Source organism: Salvelinus alpinus, chromosome 10 (assembly GCF_045679555.1).
Source record: "Salvelinus alpinus chromosome 10, SLU_Salpinus.1, whole genome shotgun sequence".
Classification (NCBI taxonomy): Eukaryota; Metazoa; Chordata; class Actinopteri; order Salmoniformes; family Salmonidae; genus Salvelinus; species Salvelinus alpinus.
The window spans coordinates 81,469,123-81,484,906 of record NC_092095.1 but is presented as its reverse complement, the minus strand read 5'-3'; the positions used below and the strand labels follow the sequence as shown (position 1 = coordinate 81,484,906).

Here is a 15,784-nt window from a genome sequence, read left to right as displayed (position 1 = left end):
AATGTGTTGTGTTAATGTTGTGTGTTGTGTTAATGTTGTGTGTTGTGTTAATGTTGTGTGTTGTGTTAATGTTGTGTGTTGTGTTAATGTTGTGTGTTGTGTTAATGTTGTGTGTTGTGTTAATGTTGTGTGTTGTGTTAATGTGTTGTGTTAATGTTGTGTTAATGCTGTGTGTTGTGTTAATGTTGTGTTAATGCTGTGTGTTGTGTTAATGCTGTGTGTTGTGTTAATGTGTTGTGTTAATGCTGTGTGTTGTGTTAATGTGTTGTGTTAATGCTGTGTGTTGTGTTAATGTTGTGTTAATGCTGTGTGTTGTGTTAATGTGTTGTGTTAATGTTGTGTGTTGTGTTAATGCTGTGTGTTGTGTTAATGTGTTGTGTTAATGTTGTGTTAATGCTGTGTGTTGTGTTGTGTTAATGTGTTGTGTTAATGCTGTGTGTTGTGTTAATGTGTTGTGTTAATGCTGTGTGTTGTGTTAATGTGTTGTGTGTTGTGTTAATGTGTTGTGTGTTGTGTTAATGCTGTGTTAATGTTGTGTGTTGTTGTATTGTGTGTTGTGTTAATGTGTTGTGTTAATGCTGTGTGTTGTGTTGTATTGTGTGTTGTGTTAATGTTGTGTGTTGTGTTAATGTGTTGTGTTAATGATGTGTCGTTCTCCCAGGTGTGTTTCTATGAGGCGGTGAGTCCTCTCCAAGCCCAGCTCTCTGAGCTCCATGTCAAGAGGAACAGCCTGACAGACGACCTGGACACACACAGGACTGAGATCAAGGCCCTTATGAAGGTGTGTATTCACACACACACACACACACACACACACACACACACAGGCGACAGATCAGAGCCTTCATGGAGGTACAGACAGAGAGAGGACTGATCAGAGCCTTCATGGAGGTACAGACAGAGAGAGGACTGATCAGAGCCTTCATGGAGGTACAGACAGAGAGAGGACAGATCAGAGCCTTCATGGAGGTACAGACAGAGAGAGGACAGATCAGAGCCTTCATGGAGGTACAGACAGAGAGAGATCAGACAGAGGTAGACAGAGAGGTAGACAGAGAGGTAGACAGAGAGGTAGACAGAGAGAGGACAGACAGAGAGAGGACAGATCAGAGCCTTCATGGAGGTACAGACAGAGAGAGGACAGATCAGAGCCTTCATGGAGGTACAGACAGAGAGAGGACTGATCAGAGCCTTCATGGAGGTACAGACAGAGAGGACAGATCAGAGCCTTCATGGAGGTACAGACAAAGAGAGGACAGATCAGAGCCTTCATGGAGGTACAGACAGAGAGAGGACAGATCAGAGCCTTCATGGAGGTACAGACAGAGAGAGGACAGATCAGAGCCTTCATGGAGGTACAGACAGAGAGAGGACAGATCAGAGCCTTCATGGAGGTACAGACAGAGAGAGGACAGATCAGAGCCTTCATGGAGGTACAGACAGAGAGAGGACTGATCAGAGCCTTCATGGAGGTACAGACAGAGAGAGGACAGATCAGAGCCTTCATGGAGGTACAGACAGAGAGGACAGATCAGAGCCTTAATGGAGGTAGACAGAGAGGACTGATCAGAGCCTTCATGGAGGTACAGACAGAGAGAGGACAGATCAGAGCCTTCATGGAGGTACAGACAGAGAGGACAGCTCAGAGCCTTCATGGAGGTACAGACAGAGAGAGGACAGCTCAGAGCCTTCATGGAGGTACAGACAGAGAGAGGACAGATCAGAGCCTTCATGGAGGTACAGACAGAGAGACAGACAGATCAGAGCCTTTATGGAGGTACAGACAGAGAGAGGACAGATCAGAGCCTTCATGGAGGTACAGACAGAGAGAGGACAGATCAGAGCCTTCATGGAGGTACAGGCAGAGAGAGGACAGATCAGAGCCTTCATGGAGGTACAGGCAGAGAGAGGACAGATCAGAGCCTTCATGGAGGTACAGACAGAGAGAGGACAGATCAGAGCCTTCATGGAGGTACAGGCAGAGAGAGGACTGATCAGAGCCTTCATGGAGGTACAGGCAGAGAGAGGACTGATCAGAGCCTTCATGGAGGTACAGGCAGAGAGAGGACAGATCAGAGCCTTCATGGAGGTACAGACAGAGAGGACAGATCAGAGCCTTAATGGAGGTACAGACAGAGAGGACTGATCAGAGCCTTCATGGAGGTACAGGCAGAGAGAGGACAGATCAGAGCCTTCATGGAGGTACAGACAGAGAGGACTGATCAGAGCCTTCATGGAGGTACAGGCAGAGAGAGGACAGATCAGAGCCTTCATGGAGGTACAGACAGAGAGGACAGATCAGAGCCTTCATGGAGGTACAGACAAAGAGAGGACAGATCAGAGCCTTCATGGAGGTACAGGCAGAGAGAGGACTGATCAGAGCCTTCATGGAGGTACAGGCAGAGAGAGGACTGATCAGAGCCTTCATGGAGGTACAGGCAGAGAGAGGACAGATCAGAGCCTTCATGGAGGTACAGACAGAGAGGACAGATCAGAGCCTTAATGGAGGTACAGACAGAGAGGACTGATCAGAGCCTTCATGGAGGTACAGGCAGAGAGAGGACAGATCAGAGCCTTCATGGAGGTACAGACAGAGAGGACTGATCAGAGCCTTCATGGAGGTACAGGCAGAGAGAGGACAGATCAGAGCCTTCATGGAGGTACAGACAGAGAGGACAGATCAGAGCCTTCATGGAGGTACAGACAAAGAGAGGACAGATCAGAGCCTTCATGGAGGTACAGACAGAGAGAGGACAGATCAGAGCCTTCATGGAGGTACAGACAGAGAGGACTGATCAGAGCCTTCATGGAGGTACAGGCAGAGAGAGGACAGATCAGAGCCTTCATGGAGGTACAGACAGAGAGGACAGATCAGAGCCTTCATGGAGGTACAGACAAAGAGAGGACAGATCAGAGCCTTCATGGAGGTACAGACAGAGAGAGGACAGATCAGAGCCTTAATGGAGGTACAGACAGAGAGGACTGATCAGAGCCTTCATGGAGGTACAGGCAGAGAGAGGACAGATCAGAGCCTTCATGGAGGTACAGACAGAGAGGACTGATCAGAGCCTTCATGGAGGTACAGGCAGAGAGAGGACAGATCAGAGCCTTCATGGAGGTACAGGCAGAGAGAGGACAGATCAGAGCCTTCATGGAGGTACAGACAGAGAGAGGACAGATCAGAGCCTTCATGGAGGTACAGGCAGAGAGAGGACTGATCAGAGCCTTCATGGAGGTACAGGCAGAGAGAGGACTGATCAGAGCCTTCATGGAGGTACAGGCAGAGAGAGGACAGATCAGAGCCTTCATGGAGGTACAGACAGAGAGGACAGATCAGAGCCTTAATGGAGGTACAGACAGAGAGGACTGATCAGAGCCTTCATGGAGGTACAGGCAGAGAGAGGACAGATCAGAGCCTTCATGGAGGTACAGACAGAGAGGACTGATCAGAGCCTTCATGGAGGTACAGGCAGAGAGAGGACAGATCAGAGCCTTCATGGAGGTACAGACAGAGAGGACAGATCAGAGCCTTCATGGAGGTACAGACAAAGAGAGGACAGATCAGAGCCTTCATGGAGGTACAGACAGAGAGAGGACAGATCAGAGCCTTCATGGAGGTACAGACAGAGAGAGGACAGATCAGAGCCTTCATGGAGGTACAGACAGAGAGAGGACAGATCACAGCCTTCATGGAGGTACTGTACTGGACCTGTGAATCACAAGAGACTGTGTTAGCCCGCTGAGCACAAGGCTAAATCTCAGGGAGCTAATGCAAGTGTTCACGTCTCAGGCGTGGTTACCGCTGGCGTGGTTACCGCTGGCTGGTTTGGTTCTGCAGCTACGCTAGTTTTTAAGAAGGGGCGTTATTGTTTGTCATAGAACAGTATCGGTCCATGTGATTTGTATTGTAACCCTCCTCCTGTGGTGTAGAGTTACGAGGAGGAGCGCAGGGTGAGGTCAGAGCTGGAGATCAGGAACCAGAGACTAACTCTGGAGCTGGCTGACACTAAAGGGCTCATCCAGGAGGGAGACTTCAAGCGGGACAACTACTCTAACACCAAACGGTAAGAGAGAGAGAGAGAGAGGGAGAGGGAGGGAGGAAAGACCACCTCTGTTTTCAGTAAGTGTCCCTGTCAGATCAAATGTCTGGAGAAGGATTTACAAAAATTGACTATTTCACTTTGAAAAATGTATTTGTATGTTTAGACATTTAGAACCTAAACGTCGGTCCTCCTTTCCAGTGAGCGTGATGCGTTTGAGTGTGAGGTGAGAGAGTCCAGGAAGAGGTTGGAGCTGCTGGAGATGACTCATGAGGTCCAGACCAGGGAGAGGAATGAGCTGAGTCGAGAGGTACGACACCAACCTGGATACTACGGCTACCTACCGAACACCTTACTGTTGACAACACTGGCCTTTTCACAATACCACTGATGGGCTGATAGATGGTGTCTCACCTTCCTCACCTTTCTGGATTACAGCATCTGCTAAATGACATCATGTCACGTTAAATGTCCTCCCGGTGTCTGCAGCAGTCAGTGACCCTCCTCCAGATGGATAGACTACCTCTAACCCCTCTGTCCTCCAGGTGTCTACTCTGCAGCAGTCAGTGACCCTCCTCCAGATGGATAGACTACCTCTAACCCCTCTGTCCTCCACTAACCCTAACCCCTCTGTCCTCCAGGTGTCTACTCTGCAGCAGTCAGTGTCCCTCCTCCAGATGGATAGACTAACCTCTAACCCCTCTGTCCTCCAGGTGTCTACTCTGCAGCAGTCAGTGCCCCTCCTCCAGATGGATAGACTACCTCTAACCCCTCTGTCCTCCACTAACCCTAACCCCTCTGTCCTCCAGGTGTCTACTCTGCAGCAGTCAGTGACCCTCCTCCAGATGGATAGACTACCTCTAACCCCTCTGTCCTCCAGGTGTCTACTCTGCAGCAGTCAGTGACCCTCCTCCAGATGGATAGACTACCTCTAACCCCTCTGTCCTCCACTAACCCTAACCCCTCTGTCCTCCAGGTGTCTACTCTGCAGCAGTCAGTGTCCCTCCTCCAGATGGATAGACTAACCTCTAACCCCTCTGTCCTCCAGGTGTCTACTCTGCAGCAGTCAGTGCCCCTCCTCCAGATGGATAGACTACCTCTAACCCCTCTGTCCTCCACTAACCCTAACCCCTCTGTCCTCCAGGTGTCTACTCTGCAGCAGTCAGTGACCCTCCTCCAGATGGATAGACTACCTCTAACCCCTCTGTCCTCCAGGTGTCTACTCTGCAGCAGTCAGTGTCCCTCCAGATGGATAGACTACCTCTAACCCCTCTGTCCTCCAGGTGTCTACTCTGCAGCAGTCAGTGACCCTCCTCCAGGTGGATAGACTACCTCTAACCCCTCTGTCCTCCACTAACCCTAACCCCTCTGTCCTCCAGGTGTCTACTCTGCAGCAGTCAGTGTCCCTCCAGATGGATAGACTACCTCTAACCCCTCTGTCCTCCAGGTGTCTACTCTGCAGCAGTCAGTGTCCCTCCTCCAGATGGATAGACTAACCTCTAACCCCTCTGTCCTCCAGGTGTCTACTCTGCAGCAGTCAGTGACCCTCCTCCAGATGGATAGACTACCTCTAACCCCTCTGTCCTCCAGGTGTCTACTCTGCAGCAGTCAGTGTCCCTCCTCCAGATGGATAGACTACCTCTAACCCCTCTGTCCTCCAGGTGTCTACTCTGCAGCAGTCAGTGACCCTCCTCCAGATGGATAGACTACCTCTAACCCCTCTGTCCTCCACTAACCCTAACCCCTCTGTCCTCCAGGTGTCTACTCTGCAGCAGTCAGTGACCCTCCTCCAGATGGATAGACTACCTCTAACCCCTCTGTCCTCCAGGTGTCTACTCTGCAGCAGTCAGTGTCCCTCCTCCAGATGGATAGACTAACCTCTAACCCCTCTGTCCTCCAGGTGTCTACTCTGCAGCAGTCAGTGCCCCTCCAGATGGATAGACTAACCTCTAACCCCTCTGTCCTCCAGGTGTCTACTCTGCAGCAGTCAGTGCCCCTCCTCCAGATGGATAGACTACCTCTAACCCCTCTGTCCTCCACTAACCCTAACCCCTCTGTCCTCCAGGTGTCTACTCTGCAGCAGTCAGTGACCCTCCTCCAGATGGATTACTACCTCTAACCCCTCTGTCCTCCAGGTGTCTACTCTGCAGCAGTCAGTGTCCCTCCTCCAGATGGATAGACTACCTCTAACCCCTCTGTCCTCCAGGTGTCTACTCTGCAGCAGTCAGTGACCCTCCTCCAGATGGATAGACTACCTCTAACCCCTCTGTCCTCCACTAACCCTAACCCCTCTGTCCTCCAGGTGTCTACTCTGCAGCAGTCAGTGACCCTCCTCCAGATGGATAGACTACCTCTAACCCCTCTGTCCTCCAGGTGTCTACTCTGCAGCAGTCAGTGACCCTCCTCCAGAAGGATAGACTACCTCTAACCCCTCTGTCCTCCAGGTGTCTACTCTGCAGCAGTCAGTGACCCTCCCCCAGGTGGATAGACTACCTCTAACCCCTCTGTCCTCCAGGTGTCTACTCTGCAGCAGTCAGTGACCCTCCTCCAGGTGGATAGACTACCTCTAACCCCTCTGTCCTCCACTAACCCTAACCCCTCTGTCCTCCAGGTGTCTACTCTGCAGCAGTCAGTGACCCTCCTCCAGAAGGATAAGGAATATGTTCACAGACAGAGCATGGAGCTGAATGTACGCTGTGCCCACCAGGAGGACCGTCTAGAGAGGCTGCATACCCAGCTGGACGACGCCCAGAGGGCCAGGGAGGAGGTCTATCACAAATACATCGATTCTAGGTCGGTACCCCTCCCTAACCCGTCTAGGTCGGTACCCCTAACCCTTCTAGGTCGGTACCCCTCCCTAACCCTTCTAGGTCGGTACCCCTCCCTAACCCTTCTAGGTCGGTACCCCTCCCTAACCCTTCTAGGTCGGTACCCCTCCCTAACCCTTCTAGGTCGGTACCCCTCCCTAACCCTTCTAGGTCGGTACCCCTCCCTAACCCTTCTAGGTCGGTACCCCTCCCTAACCCTTCTAGGTCGGTACCCCTCCCTAACCCTTCTAGGTCGGTACCCCTCCCTAACCCTTCTAGGTCGGTACCCCTCCCTAACCCTTCTAGGTCGGTACCCCTCCCTAACCCTTCTAGGTCGGTACCCCTCCCTAACCCTGCTAGGTCGGTACCCCTCCCTAACCCTGCTAGGTCGGTACCCCTCCCTAACCCTGCTAGGTCGGTACCCCTCCCTAACCCTGCTAGGTCGGTACCCCTCCCTAACCCTGCTAGGTCGGTACCCCTCCCTAACCCTTCTAGGTCGGTACCCCTCCCTAACCCTTCTAGGTCGGTACCCCTCCCTAACCCTTCTAGGTCGGTACCCCTCCCTAACCCTTCTAGGTCGGTACCCCTCCCTAACCCTGCTAGGTCGGTACCCCTCCCTAACCCTGCTAGGTCGGTACCCCTCCCTAACCCTGCTAGGTCGGTACCCCTCCCTAACCCTGCTAGGTCGGTACCCCTCCCTAACCCTGCTAGGTCGGTACCCCTCCCTAACCCTGCTAGGTCGGTACCCCTCCCTAACCCTGCTAGGTCGGTACCCCTCCCTCACCCTGCTAGGTCGGTACCCCTCCCTCACCCTGCTAGGTCGGTACCCCTCCCTCACCCTGCTAGGTCGGTACCCCTCCCTCACCCTGCTAGGTCGGTACCCCTCCCTCACCCTTCTAGGTCGGTACCCCTCCCTCACCCTGCTAGGTCGGTACCCCTCCCTAACCCTGCTAGGTCGGTACCCCTCCCTCACCCTGCTAGGTCGGTACCCCTCCCTCACCCTTCTAGGTCGGTACCCCTCCCTCACCCTTCTAGGTCGGTACCCCTCCCTCACCCTTCTAGGTCGGTACCCCTCCCTCACCCTTCTAGGTCGGTACCCCTCCCTAACCCTTCAAGGTCATGTGGACACCTGCTCGTCCAACAGCTGGAGTTGGTCCCCCCTTTGCTGCTATAACAGCCTCCACTCTTCAGGGAAGGCATTAATATGTAGTTGGTTCCCCCCTTGCTGCTATAACAGCCTCCACTCTTCTGGGAAGTCATTAATATGGAGTTGGACCCCCCTTTGCTGCTATAACAGCCTCCACTCTTCTGGGAAGTCATTAATATGGAGTTGGACCCCCCTTTGCTGCTATAACAGCCTCCACTCTTCTGGGAAGGCATTAATATGGAGTTGGTCCTCTCCTTTGCTGCTATAACAGCCTCCACTCTTCAGGGAAGTCATTAATATGGAGTTGGTCCCCCCTTTGCTGCTATAACAGCCTCCACTCTTCTGGGAAGGCATTAATATGGAGATGGTCCCCCTTTGCTGCTATAACAGCCTCCACTCTTCTGGGAAGTCATTAATATGGAGTTGGTCCCCCGTTTGCTGCTACAACAGCCTCCACTCTTCAGGGAAGTCATTAATATGGAGTTGGACCCCCCTTTGCTGCTATAACAGCCTCCATTCTTCAGGGAAGTCATTAATATGGAGTTGGACCTCCCTTTGCTGCTATAACAGCCTCCACTCTTCTGGGAAGCCTTTCCACCAGGTGTTGGAACATTGCTCTGGGGACTTGCTTCCATTCAGCCACGAGCATTAGTGAGGTCGGACACTGATGTTGGGCGATTAGGTCCGGCTCGCAGTTGGCGTTCCAATTCATCACAAAGGTGTTCGATGGGGTTGAAGTCAGGGCTCTGTGCAGGCCAGTCAAGTTCTTCCACACCGATCTCGACAAACCATTTCTGTATGGACCTCGCTTTGTGCACGGGGGCATTGTCATGCTGAAGCAGGAAAGGGCCTTCCCCAAACTGTTGCCACAAAGTTGGAAGCACAGAATCATCTAGAATGTCATTGTATGCTGTAGCATTAAGATTTCCCTTCACTGGAACTAAGGGGCCCGAACCATGAAAAACAGCCCCAGACCATTATTCCTCCTCCACCAAACTTTACAGTTGGCACTATGCATTGAGGCAGGTAGCGTTCTCCTGGCATCTGCCAAACCCAGATTCGTCCGTCGGACAGCCAGATGGTGAAGTGTGATTCATCACTACTGACAACGCATTTCCACTGCTCCAGAGTCCAATGGCGGTGAGCTTTACATCACTCCAGCCGACGCTTGGCATTGGACATGGTGATCTTAGGCTTGTGTGGGGCTGCTCGGCCATGGAAACCCATTTCATTTAATTTGGGTTAAATGCCGTTAGACACATTTCAGTTGAATAAATTAGGTATCCCCCTTTCCCAGTTTGGAACTCTGTGGTGAGTTCTGGGACGTTCCACTTCACAATAACAGCACTTACAGTTGACCGGGGGGCAGTTGCAGCAGGGCAGAAATTTGATGAACTGACTTGTTGGAAAGGTGGCATCTTATGACGGTGCCACGTTGAAAGTCACTGAACTCTTCAGTAAGGCCATTTTACTGCCAATGTTTGTCTATGGAGATTGCATTGCTGTGGGCTCAATTTTATACACCCGTCAACAATGGGTGTGGCTGAAATAGCCAAATTCATTAATTTGATGGGGTGTCCACATACCTTTGTATATATGCTGTACCAGTCAAAAGTTTGGACACACCTAATTCATTCAAGGGTTTTTCTTTATTTTTGCTATTTTCTACATTGTAGAATAATAGTGAAGACATCAAAACGATGAAATAACACACCTGGAATCATGTAGTAACCAAAAAAGTGTTAAACAAATCAAAATACATTTTATATTTTAGTTTCTATAAATTAGCCACACTTTGCTTTGATGACAGCTTTGCACACTTTTGGCATTCTCTCAACCAGCTTCATGAGGAATGCTTTTCCAACAGTCTTGAAAGAGTTCCCACATATGCTGAGCCCTTTCTTCACTCTGCGGTCCAACTCATCCCAAACCATCTCAATTGGGTTGAGGCCGGGCGGTTGTGGAGGCCAGGTCATCTGATGCAGCACTACATTACTCTCCTTCTTGGTAAAATAGCCCTTACACAGCCTGAAGGTGTGTTGGGTCATTGTCCTGTTGAAAAACAAATGATAGTCCCACTAAGTGCAAAGCTGATGGGATGGTGTATCGCTGCAGAATGCTGTGGTAGCCATGCTGCTTACGTGTGCCTAGAATTCTAAATAAATCACTGACAGTGTCACCAGCAAAGCACCATCACACCACCTCCTCCTCCATGCTTCACGGTGGGAACCACATGCTGAGATCATCCGTTCATCTACTCTGTGTCTCACAAAGACACGGCGCTCGGGAACCAAAAATCTCAAATTTGGACTCCTCAGACCGAAGGACAGACTTCCACCGGTTTAATGTCCATTGATCGTGTTTCTTGGCCCAAGCAATTCTCTTCTTCTTATTGGTGTCCTTTAGTAGTGGTTACTTTGCAGCAATTCGACCATGACGGCCTGATTCACGCAGTCACCTCTGAGCAGTTGATGATGAGATGTGTCTGTTACTTGAACTCTGTGAAGCATTTATTTGGGCTGCAATTTCTGAGGCTGGTAACTAATTAACTTATCCTCTGCAGCAGAGGTAACTCTGGGTCTTCCTTTCCTGTGGCGGTCCTCATGAGAGCCAGTTTCATCATAGCGCTTGATGGTTTTTGTGACTGCACTTGAAGAAACTTTCAAAGTACTTGCCATTTTTCCAGATTGACTGACCTTCATGTCTTAAAGTAATGATGGACTGTCGTTTCTCTTTGCTTATTTGAGCTGTTCTTGCCATAATATGGATTTAGTCCTTTACCAAATAGGGCTATCTTCTGTATACCATACCTTGTCACAACACAAATTATTGGTTCAAACGCATTAAGAAGGAAAGAAATTCCACAAATTCACATTTAACAAAGCACACCTGTTAATTGAAATGCATTCCAGGTGATTACCTCATTAAGCTGGTTGAGAGAATGCCAAGAGTGTGCAAAGCTGTCATCAAGGCAAAGGATGGCTACAATCAGATATAATATAATGTTTGTTTTCCACAGAGACAATCAGATATAATTTGTTTTCCACAGAGACAATCAGATATAATTTGTTTTCCACAGAGACAATCAGATATAATTTGTTTTCCACAGAGACAATCAGATATAATTTGTTTTCCCACAGAGACCACTACAAGACAGAGTACGAGAATAAACTTGCTGAGGAGCTGGAGAACATTCGTCTGAAGACCAGCCAGGAGATCGACAGCCTGCAGAAGACGTCAAAGGAGATGTACGAGAGAGAGAACAGGTGAGATTATAGAGATGTACCAGAGAGAGAGAACAGGTGAGATTATAGAGATGTACCAGAGAGAGAGAGAACAGGTGAGATTATAGAGATGTACCAGAGAGAGAACAGGTGAGATTATAGAGATGTACCAGAGAGAGAGAACAGGTGAGATTATAGAGATGTACCAGAGAGAGAGAACAGGTGAGATTATAGAGAAGTACCAGAGAGAGAACAGGTGAGATTATAGAATGTACCAGAGAGAGAGAGAACAGGTGAGATTATAGAGATGTACCAGAGAGAGAGAACAGGTGAGATTATAGAGATGTACCAGAGAGAGAGAGAACAGGTGAGATTATAGAGATGTACCAGAGAGAGAGAACAGGTGAGATTATAGAGATGTACCAGAGAGAGAACAGGTGAGATTATAGAGATGTACCAGAGAGAGAACAGGTGAGATTATAGAGATGTACCAGAGAGAGAACAGGTGAGATTATAGAGATGTACCAGAGACTCTTTCACTGTGTCCTGAATACAGTACTGTGTCCACTAGAGGGGGACTCTTTCACTGTGTCCTGAATACAGTACTGTGTCCACTAGAGGGGGACTCTTTCACTGTGTCCTGACTACAGTACTGTGTCCACTAGAGGGGGACTCTTTCACTGTGTCCTGACTACAGTACTGTGTCCACTAGAGGGGGACTCTTTCACTGTGTCCTGAATACAGTACTGTGTCCACTAGAGGGGGACTCTTTCACTGTGTCCTGAATACAGTACTGTGTCCACTAGAGGGGACCCTTTCACTGTGTCCTGAATACAGTACTGTGTCCACTAGAGGGGGACTCTTTCACTGTGTCCTGAATACAGTACTGTGTCCACTAGAGGGGACTCTTTCACTGTGTCCTGAATACAGTACTGTGTCCACTAGAGGGGGACTCTTTCACTGTGTCCTGAATACAGTACTGTGTCCACTAGAGGGGGACTCTTTCACTGTGTCCTGAATACAGTACTGTGTCCACTAGAGGGGACTCTTTCACTGTGTCCTGAATACAGTACTGTGTCCACTAGAGGGGACTCTTTCACTGTGTCCTGAATACAGTACTGTGTCCACTAGAGGGGACTCTTTCACTGTGTCCTGAATACAGTACTGTGTCCACTATAGGGGACTCTTTCACTGTGTCCTGAATACAGTACTGTGTCCACTAGAGGGGGACTCTTTCACTGTGTCCTGACTACAGTACTGTGTCCACTAGAGGGGACTCTTTCACTGTGTCCTGAATACAGTACTGTGTCCACTAGAGGGGACTCTTTCACTGTGTCCTGAATACAGTACTGTGTCCACTAGAGGGGACTCTTTCACTGTGTCCTGAATACAGTACTGTGTCCACTAGAGGGGACTCTTTCACTGTGTCCTGAATACAGTACTGTGTCCACTAGAGGGGGACTCTTTCACTGTGTCCTGAATACAGTACCGTGTCCACTAGAGGGGACTCTTTCACTGTGTCCTGAATACAGTACTGTGTCCACTAGAGGGGACTCTTTCACTGTGTCCTGAATACAGTACTGTGTCCACTAGAGGGGACCCTTTCACTGTGTCCTGAATATAGTACTGTGTCCACTAGAGGGGACTCTTTCACTGTGTCCACTAGAGGGGGACTCTTTCACTGTGTCCTGAATACAGTACTGTGTCCACTAGAGGGGACTCTTTCACTGTGTCCACTAGAGGGGGACTCTTTCACTGTGTCCTGAATACAGTACTGTGTCCACTAGAGGGGGACTCTTTCACTGTGTCCTGAATACAGTACTGTGTCCACTAGAGGGGGACTCTTTCACTGTGTCCTGAATACAGTACTGTGTCCACTAGGGGGACTCTTTCACTGTGTCCTGAATACAGTACTGTGTCCACTAGGGGGACTCTTTCACTGTGTCCTGAATACAGTACTGTGTCCACTAGAGGGGACTCTTTCACTGTGTCCTGAATACAGTACTGTGTCCACTAGAGGGGGACTCTTTCACTGTGTCCTGAATACAGTACTGTGTCCACTAGAGGGGGACTCTTTCACTGTGTCCTGAATACAGTACTGTGTCCACTAGAGGGGGACTCTTTCACTGTGTCCTGAATACAGTACTGTGTCCACTAGAGGGGACCCTTTCACTGTGTCCTGAATACAGTACTGTGTCCACTAGAGGGGGACTCTTTCACTGTGTCCTGAGTACAGTACTGTGTCCACTAGGGGGACTCTTTCACTGTGTCCTGAATACAGTACCGTGTCCACTAGAGGGGACTCTTTCACTGTGTCCTGAATACAGTACTGTGTCCACTAGAGGGGACTCTTTCACTGTGTCCTGAATACAGTACTGTGTCCACTAGAGGGGACTTTTTCACTGTGTCCTGACTACAGTACTGTGTCCACTAGAGGGGGACTCTTTCACTGTGTCCTGAGTACAGTACTGTGTCCACTAGAGGGGGACTCTTTCACTGTGTCCTGAATACAGTACTGTGTCCACTAGAGGGGGACTCTTTCACTGTGTCCTGAATACAGTACTGTGTCCACTAGAGGGGACTCTTTCACTGTGTCCTGAGTACAGTACTGTGTCCACTAGAGGGGACTCTTTCACTGTGTCCTGAGTACAGTACTGTGTCCACTAGAGGGGGACTCTTTCACTGTGTCCTGAATACAGTACTGTGTCCACTAGAGGGGACTCTTTCACTGTGTCCTGAATACAGTACTGTGTCCACTAGAGGGGACCCTTTCACTGTGTCCTGAATACAGTACTGTGTCCACTAGAGGGGACTCTTTCTAGGGAGATTTTATTTTATTTTTTACATAAAGACGATTGTTTGTTTATTCTTACTGCTTCTGTCCTCTAGGAACCTCCGTGAGACTCGTGACAACGCAGTGCTGGAGAAGGACAGAGCAACGACGGCAGAGAGAGAGACACAGGCCAGATACGACCAGCTACTAGAACAGTAAGAGACACAGGCCAGATACGACCAGCTACTAGAACAGTAAGAGATACAGACCAGATACTACCAGCTACTAGAACAGTAAGAGAGATACAGACCAGATACTACCAGCTACTAGAACAGTAAGAGATACAGACCAGATACTACCAGCTACTAGAACAGTAAGAGATACAGACCAGATACTACCAGCTACTAGAACAGTAAGAGATACAGACCAGATACTACCAGCTACTAGAACAGTAAGAGATACAGACCAGATACTACCAGCTACTAGAACAGTAAGAGATACAGACCAGATACTACCAGCTACTAGAACAGTAAGAGATACAGACCAGATACTACCAGCTACTAGAACAGTAAGAGATACAGACCAGATACTACCAGCTACTAGAACAGTAAGAGATACAGACCAGATACTACCAGCTACTAGAACAGTAAGAGATACAGACCAGATACTACCAGCTACTAGAACAGTAAGAGATACAGACCAGATACTACCAGATACTAGAACAGTAAGAGAGATACAGACCAGATACTACCAGCTACTAGAACAGTAAGAGATACAGACCAGATACTACCAGCTACTAGAACAGTAAGAGAGATACAGACCAGATACTACCAGCTACTAGAACAGTAAGAGATACAGACCAGATACTACCAGCTACTAGAACAGTAAGAGATATACAGACCAGATACTACCAGCTACTAGAACAGTAAGAGAGATACAGACCAGATACTACCAGCTACTAGAACAGTAAGAGATACAGACCAGATACTACCAGCTACTAGAACAGTAAGAGAGATACAGACCAGATACTACCAGCTACTAGAACAGTAAGAGATACAGACCAGATACTACCAGCTACTAGAACAGTAAGAGAGATACAGACCAGATACTACCAGCTACTAGAACAGTAAGAGATACAGACCAGATACTACCAGCTACTAGAACAGTAAGAGAGATACAGACCAGATACTACCAGCTACTAGAACAGTAAGAGATACAGACCAGATACTACCAGATACTAGAACAGTAAGAGATACAGACCAGATACTACCAGCTACTAGAACAGTAAGAGAGAGACAGACCAGATACTACCAGATACTAGAACAGTAAGAGAGATACAGACCAGATACTACCAGCTACTAGAACAGTAAGAGATATACAGACCAGATACTACCAGCTACTAGAACAGTAAGAGATATACAGACCAGATACTACCAGCTACTAGAACAGTAAGAGAGATACAGACCAGATACTACCAGCTACTAGAACAGTAAGAGATATACAGACCAGATACTACCAGCTACTAGAACAGTAAGAGATACAGACCAGATACTACCAGCTACTAGAACAGTAAGAGATACAGACCAGATACTACCAGCTACTAGAACAGTAAGAGATACAGACCAGATACTACCAGCTACTAGAACAGTAAGAGATACAGACCAGATACTACCAGCTACTAGAACAGTAAGAGATACAGACCAGATACTACCAGCTACTAGAACAGTAAGAGATACAGACCAGATACTACCAGCTACTAGAACAGTAAGAGATACAGACCAGATACTACCAGC

The 15,784-nt window shown here is 48.8% G+C and overlaps 1 protein-coding gene across 2 annotated transcripts in view; it reads left to right on the top strand.

Moving 5' to 3' along the window:
• The window catches only part of pibf1 (progesterone immunomodulatory binding factor 1), a 147,708-nt gene that overhangs the window by 3,277 nt on the left and 128,647 nt on the right, over positions 1-15,784 (top strand). Inside the window, exons 4-9 of one of the 2 annotated variants that reach the window (XM_071330976.1) lie at positions 662-781; positions 3,931-4,064; positions 4,242-4,350; positions 6,748-6,833; positions 11,135-11,260; positions 14,108-14,206. In XM_071330976.1, the coding sequence (XP_071187077.1) occupies positions 662-781; positions 3,931-4,064; positions 4,242-4,350; positions 6,748-6,833; positions 11,135-11,260; positions 14,108-14,206 (674 nt within the window). Of the gene's footprint in view, positions 1-661; positions 782-3,930; positions 4,065-4,241; positions 4,351-6,651; positions 6,834-11,134; positions 11,261-14,107; positions 14,207-15,784 lie in introns of both variants that reach the window. The other variant, XM_071330975.1, reaches the window with a different exon arrangement.